Below are 8,044 nucleotides of genomic sequence, written 5' to 3'. Positions count from 1 at the left end.
ATCCAATCATTCATTTTCTTTTCAGCTTAGTCCCTTTATTATTATTCTGCCACAGCGGAATGAACCACCAACTTATCCAGCATATGTTTTACACAGCGGATGCCCTTCCAGTCAGAACCCAATACTGGGAAACACCAATACACTCCCATTCACATACACATACACTACGGACAATTTAGCATACCCAATTCACCTATAGTGCATGTCTTTGGACTTGAAACCGGAGCACCCAGAGAAAACCCACGCAAACACGGAGAGAACATTCAAACTCCACACAGAAATGCCAACTGACCCAGCCGAAGCTCGAACCAGCGATTGCTGTGAGCGGACCGTGCTACCCACTGCGCCACCGAGACGGCCTTATTGAAAATTATTTATATAATTTATTAAATTGCCCATCACTTTGTGTTTGCTTAACACCTAGACCAGAGATGCCAAAACTATGGCCCGCAGGCCAAAGGTGGCCCATGGTAACATTTAATTTGGCTCACCGTCCCATCTGAGCAGAGTGATGAGTATAATGGGATAATATCGATATTGTCCATTCAAATTTAATATAACGGTTTGCTTGGTTGTTTGTTTTATTGTTAAAAGCAAACAGAAATTAAATGTTTCAATAAAAAAGGTGTAAATTAATCAGATTTTGTTTAAATGTACATAGGCCTACTGTCACCCAACAATGCAGAGGGTCAACTTTTTCGGTAGTAGGTTGGTAATGCTTGCTTCATTTAATCAAATTTATGAATGTATTTACATCTCATTTATTAATGAAATGTATACATTTTTAGTATTCTGAGGGATATTTATAGTGACTATTTTTAGAGGTTGCTCTCTGTCAAACTGTACAAATTAGGTCTAATTTTCCTTTTTTAGGCTACATGCAGATATAAACACCCGTTTTACAAGAAGCATGTTTGGAACTGTGGAATCATATATTTTTCCTAGCATTGATTGGCACGATTATGCATTCCCAATGGTATGAACTATTATTGGGGGGTGAAATGTATATTTATATTATACATTTTAATTATTAACATTTAATATATAAATCAGAGAAAGCTATTTCTCACTATTAAAGGGCTGACCACCCCATACATCTTGTTGTGATGTCCTTCAGGGGGATCAAGCGTTATTTAAGGGGGTCAAGTTTGGTATATTAACCTTCAACCTACGGTTCTTAGTGATATTTGGCCCTTCATACGAAAAAGTTTGGCCACCCCTGGTCTAGACCTACACCAACACTAAACAAATCAACGACTCAGCTGAGTCGAACTTGATCTGTCTCAGCGAACACGCATTTTAACCAGCCGTACAAAATGTAGATTATTATTATTACACACATTTCTTGAAAGCTTAAATATATTTTATATGGTTTTATTGACATAACATGCAACATAAAATGTCAGGAGCCAAGTGTGACGACGAAATTACGTGAGCCATATGTATTGAAATGAGCTGTTCGAACGAACCGATTCCAAGAATCGAACTGCATATAGTTCATTAACTACAGCCGAATTAAACACGATGTAGTAGTGTACTACAAAAATAAAACTTCCCAGCTGAAAGAACTAGTTTTACCCAGTGGCATCCTCTCTTCCACCGCAGATTCAGTGATCAATCACTGGAAAAAGTGATATCCAGGGCGTCAACCAGGGCAGTTCATGTCTTTCTCATAAAACCAAACGGCGCGAAAATAAAGATAAAGTGAAGGAAGGTTTGATGATGATTCAATATAATTCGGGCTTAAGCATTGCATAAACTATAAATTAAATAAATCTACCATGTAGAATTATATCCCAAAACCTGTGGCGCAGTCTGGACCAGTGCTGACATGTATAAATGGATGTCGGAAAACCAAACAAATCAATCAATGTACAGATGTATAAATAACTTTTTCGTGTGCATCTGATGCTGATATGACACCAACGACATAGTTTATGTAGCTACTACAGAACAGTAATTACGGTTTACTATATAAATTACTGTTAAAAACAATTGTTTATGTTGTTAAATATAATATTATAGAACAACCGAGTGCAAAATTAATCTAAAAACAAAGGTTATGCATGATCACATATAAAATCAACATAGTTTTAAAAATCCTGGTTAAACTTGACAATCATTATGCATGTTTTATATGTATATACATTTAAATTAAAACCTAAATGATACTCTCTTGTGCATGAATGCTGATTACATTACTTAATAGTCTAATTTACTCACCATATTTCAGCAAAAATGTAGAAATCTCTTCCAAACTTAAAATTAATCCTCAGCGTCCAAGAGTCAAACTTGATGCAGTGATCCAAGGAGGAGGGGGAAACACACAATGTGGACAACTTCACCCAAGTAAGTACACTCCAAGAGATTTTCAGCGAGAAAAAATACCTGCAAAAGTCTGTGATCAAATAGAGCAAGTGCCTGACATCAGAGATGAGCGCTTCCGGTTAATCATTAGCGTAAAAGAGAAAACCTCCAATCCTACTATGCCTGAGGGTCAGCTAATGAATATTAAGTAGGCCATGCCAACGTTGCGGTGTTATAAAGGGCTTGCCTCATGAATATTAATTAGAATGCGCTGACGCTAGCTTTCCGTCATCCAATAGAGAACGTTTGTTTATGAACGTTAAGAACTCGGCCTTTGTCATAGTAGGAGTTGTACATTTTTCAGAGCTTGACGGACACTGGCGCCAGACTGACTCTGTGAGGCTGTAAAAGGTGACATTTTATGTTTTTTTGTTATGTATGTGACATATTTTTGTTCCCCCCGCCACCAGTTATCTCAAACTTACGTATGTATTATTAAAGTATACGCACATTTTGACAAACATGGTAAAAACAAAATGAAAATAATCCATAACATGAGTTTTCCTTCTAAAAATAAAATATTTTAAAGATAAATTTTACACTCAAATGTTTTCATGAGTAAAATGTCAATATTAATATCCTGCCATTGTTACCACGATAGCAAATGCTGGATTTTTGAGGTGGTTTGTTGTTGTTGTACTTTAAAATCATACAAAATCTAATTTTAATAGATAGGTTTAATAGATAATAATTTTAATAGATTATTTAATGCAAATAAATAGTTAAGTTTATAAACACTTAATAGTTTAATGGAGCATTTTTGGCTTACTTTCCTATTGACTGCACGTGTTCAGTTCAAAACATCAGTCCCACAGGTCATAAAAGGCCAGCAAAGTCTGATAGCGACACCTAGTGGATTAAACTTCACATTTGCTTATTTATTTTAATAGGACTCTTATGTTAGAAGAATCTACAAATTAATGCTTGCTGAAATTTTTTTTTTTTCGAAATTTCTTTCACATTTTGATCCACTATTAAATTGTCCCTCACACTTTTCAGTTTAGTAAAGAAATGCATATTTAGGTTCACATTATAATGATCTTCGAGAAATAATTGAAATTAATTTCAATAGCCATTAAATTGAGCATGCAGAAGTTTTGTCTCATTGTATATTCAGTATATATAGTATATCATTTAATGTAGTGTAATATATAGTGTAAATAACTATAATCATTTTTTACTGTGCACATATTGTTAATGTTCAATTACAATCCTCATTCTAGTTAACAACTTGTAAAAATGTTAACTGCAAATAGAAATACAAAACAGCAGGTAATATGATCAAAACTAGCCTTTCCCCACAATATATATATATTTATAAACATTTTTACAAGTATATGTAACTAGATATACAGTATATAAACAAAATGTTTGTTAATATATGTATATATTTATATGTGTATGTGTGTATATATATATATATATATATATATATATATATATATATATATATATACATATATATATATATACACACATATATATATATATATATATATATATATATATATATATATATATATATATATATATATATATATATACACACATACACATATAAATATATACATATATTAACAAACATTTTGTTTATATACTGTATATATATACTGTATATTTATATACTGTATATATATATATATATATATATATATACATATGCTAATTTTAGACGGCACTTTTTTACTTTGTTCTAAAATTAGCGTTTTCCTCATGATCCTGTTTGTGTTCAGTTATTTCACTTTAAAGGCAAAGCAAAGAACATATTATTTGCTATAAAAGTGGATTTACTGAACATGCACACAGGAGCTTGAGAAAAAAGTCCACTTTAGGAGAAAATTTCAGACGGCATGTAGAGGAACTCTTCATACATGCACACATATATAAACACACACACATACAATACATACAAACATTTTGGTAAAAACTGTAATAATGTAATTCATTGTATAATAGCATTATTTCACAAATTATATGTAAAATTATTATCATTAAGACTTGTTTTGTCCAGAAAGTGACCATTGGTCAACATTTTTTTTTGTTTTCATTTGTTGTGATCTGGGTTACCGAATTAAAATTCGGTACAGTAATCGAATTCTAAAAATGAAATTAATTCAATAAAATTAATCGTTATTAATGTTAAAAATGGAACAATTTCTTATGCCTGAATGCATTTAAAGTCATAAACACCTCAAAAACACAGGCAAATAATAAATTCTAATACTAACTCATTGCATATCCTGCGATGTGACTATCGCAAGGGATCACATTTCGATATCGATGTTGAAGCGATATATTGTGCAGCCCATATGCAACAAATTTTTAAAAATTTGCGAAAATGTCTGGAATTGCAAATATGTGCATACACAGTTAAAGTCAGAATTATTAGCCCCCCTGTTTTTCTCCCCAATTTTTAACAAATTCTTTTCAACACATTTCTAAACATAACAGTTTTAATAACTCATTTCTAATAACTGATTTATTTTATCTTTGTCATGATGACAGTAAATAATATTTGACTAGATATTTTTCAAGACACTTCTATACAGCTTAAAGAGACATTTAAAGGCTTAACTAGGTTAATTAGGTTAACTAGGCAGGTTAGGGTAATTAGGCAAGTTACTGTATAATGATGGTTTGTTCTGTAGGAAAAAAATTGCTTTAAGGGGCTAATTATATTGACCTTAAAATGGTTTTAAAAAAAATGTAAAACTGCTTTTATTCTAGCCGAAATAAAACAAATAAGACTTTTTCCAGAAGAAAAAATATTATCAGACATACTGTGAAAATTTCCTTGCTCTGTTAAACATCATTTGGGAAATATAAAAAAAACAATTCAAAGGGAGGCTAATAATAATTCTGACTTAAACTGTGTGTTCAAATATATTAGCAATTTTTCTATGTGTGTTTATGGCTGTGTATAAATATAATATTATCATAATGCATATTTGTAATTTGCAGATAATTGCATGTATCAGATTCGGTAGCAATGGGTTTTCGCATTTTTTGTGTAAGTCAAAAAGAAGAAAAAAATAGTTTCCGATGATAGCTGATCCTCTTATATACTATAACAGTCTGGAAAAGGTCAGTAGGAAACTTTAGAGTATGGATTAAATGGCAGTCGTTGTTTCTCTGCAAGATTAGTATGAATTAACTAGTTAATCTCCAGATTTTTTCCACTATACCCTGTAAAGGAGACATCACGTTTATGCTTCAGCGGATATCTGTCATATACTTTAACTGCAACAGGTTTACTAAGCAGGTCAATTAATATTTTTTTACAGTATAAATTTACATTCTTGGGTGAAATATCCCTTTAAGTGACATTTGCAGTTTACAGTGCATCTGGATGGTGTTCATAGCGCTTCACTTTTTCCACATTTTTTTTTGTTACAGCCTTATTCCAAAATAGATTAAATTCATTTATTTCCTCAAAATTCTACACACAATACCCCATAATGACAATGTGAAAAAAAGAGTTTTTGAAATTGTTGAAAATTTATTAAAAATAAAAACCTGTAAAATCACATGTACATCAGTATTCACAGCCTTTGCTCAATACTTTGTTGATGCACCTTTGGCAGCAATTACAGCCTCAAGTCTTTTTGAATGATGCCACAAGCTTGGCACACCTGTCTTTGGGAATATCTGCCCATTCCTCTTTGCAGTACCTCTCAAGCTCTATCAGGTTGGATGGGAAGTGACTTGAACAGCCATTTTCAGATCTCTCCAGAGATGTTCAATAGGATTTAGGTCTGGGTTCTGGCTGTGCCACTCAAGGACATTCACAGAGTTGTTGTGAAGCCACTCCATTGATATTTTGGCGGTGTGCTTTGGGTCATTGTCCTGCAGGAAGATGAACCGTCGCCCCAGTCTGAGGTCAAGAGCACTCTGAAGCAGGTTTTCATTCTGGATGTCTCTGTACATTGCTGCATTCATCTTTCCCTCTATCCTGACGAGTCTTCCAGTTCCTGCTGCTAAAAAACATCCCCACAGCATGATGCTGCCACCACCATGCTTCACTGTAGGGATGGTATTAGCCTGGTGATGAGCGGTGCCTGGTTTTTTCTAAATGTAACGTCTGGCATTCACTCCAAAGAGTTCAATTTGAGTCTCATCAGACCAGAGAATTTAGTTTCTTATGGTCTGGGAGTCCTTCAGATGCCTTTTGGCAAATTCCAGGCGAAGAGTGTCCTCCGTCTGGCCACTCTACCATACAGGCCTGATTGGTGGATTGCTGCACAGGTGGTTGTCCTTCTGTAAGGTTCTCCTCTCTCCACAGAAGAACACTGGAGCTCAGACAAAGTGACCACCGGGTTATTGATCACCTCCCTGACTAAGGCCCCTCTCCCCCGATCACTCAGCTTAGATGGCCAACCAGCTCTAGAAAGAGTCTTGGTGGTTTCAAGCATCTTCCACTTAAGGATGATAGAGGCCACTGTGCTCATTGGAACTTTCAGAGCAGCAAAAAGTTTTCTGCAACCTTCCCCAGTCTTGTGCCTCGAGACAATCCTGTCTCGGAGGTCTACAGGCAATTCTTTTGTCTTCATGCTTGGTTTGTGCTTTGACATGCACTGTCAACCCTGGGGCCTTATATAGACTGGTGTATGCCTTTTCAAATCATGTCCAACTGAATTGACCACAGGTGAACTCCAATTAAGCTGCTCAAACATCTCAAGAATGATCAGTGGAAACAGAATGTACCTGAGCTCAATTTAGAGCTTCACGGCAAAGGCTGTGAATACTGATGTACATGTGATTATTTTTAGGTTTTTTATTTTTAATAAATTTGCAACAAATACTTTCCGGATGCACTGTAAATTGTCCATAGTGCATGTGTGTGAATGAAAGTGTATGGGTGTTTACCAGCACTGGGTTGCGGCTGGAAGGACATCCGCTGCGTAAAACATATGCTGGAATAGTCGGCAGTTTATTCTGCTGTGGAATAAAGAGACTAAGCCGAAGGAAATGAATAATGAAAGAATGAATGTCTCTCAAACAAATTGCCTCAATGTTAATGCAGCTTTTTGATAATGTGTGGAAACGTGCTCAAACATCATCCAGATGTCACAGGTCAACAGGGCACAGAAATATGCACACAACAGCTCAGTGTTCATACTGAATATCTGTAACATATGACTGTCTACAATATCTTTTATTTCCCATAATCTCGGAAACATTTCCAGTTTTTCCATGAAAGCCAAAGCTGTTGAGCAAACGCTTCGCCAGCAGCTATAATAGGGTTTAACCGGCTTTGTGTGTCAAACACAGATCAAGTCATTCATGTAGAAACAGCTTTTCCAATAGCCAGCAGCTGATGTCTAAACGCAGCGAGGGGCGTTTATTTTATTCAGTGGGCGGACTGGAGGAATCAAGCGGACACTTTTAACAGTGCTCAAGTCCAGGAGATGGGAGATCCTGCATCTGGGCCAGCAGGAACGCACTGAAGGGCTGTTTTTAATGGAAAACGACATAAGAGAGAAAAGCGACAAGGCTCAAAAGGTGAGTGTGCACATGATTTCAGAAATCCCGATATGCTGAATGCATGCTATTGTTGTTGTGTTATATTCTTTATTCTCAGATGGAAAGTGAAAGGAGTTGTTTGTTGGCCTCACGTGATGCTGGGAAAGGTGGAAGTAGTTCGGTGTCCTCGGCCTCATTTAATTTCATCAACTCC

At 35.1% G+C, this 8,044-nt stretch overlaps 1 protein-coding gene across 1 annotated transcript in view; it reads left to right on the top strand.

Annotated features, from left to right (window-relative positions):
* The first annotated feature begins 7,708 nt into the window (after positions 1 to 7,708).
* Positions 7,709 to 8,044, top strand: part of slc38a11 (solute carrier family 38 member 11) — an 18,467-nt gene continuing 18,131 nt past the window's right edge. Inside the window, exons 1-2 of the mRNA XM_056465082.1 lie at positions 7,709 to 7,869; positions 7,949 to 8,044. The exon at positions 7,949 to 8,044 is cut by the window's right edge and continues 22 nt beyond it. Coding sequence (XP_056321057.1) covers positions 7,828 to 7,869; positions 7,949 to 8,044 — 138 coding nt within the window. The 5' untranslated portion in view covers positions 7,709 to 7,827. The remainder of the gene's footprint in view (positions 7,870 to 7,948) is intronic.

This window comes from Danio aesculapii, chromosome 9, assembly GCF_903798145.1.
Source record: "Danio aesculapii chromosome 9, fDanAes4.1, whole genome shotgun sequence".
NCBI classification, from domain to species: Eukaryota; Metazoa; Chordata; class Actinopteri; order Cypriniformes; family Danionidae; genus Danio; species Danio aesculapii.
This window is presented reverse-complemented; position numbering and strand designations above follow the sequence as displayed.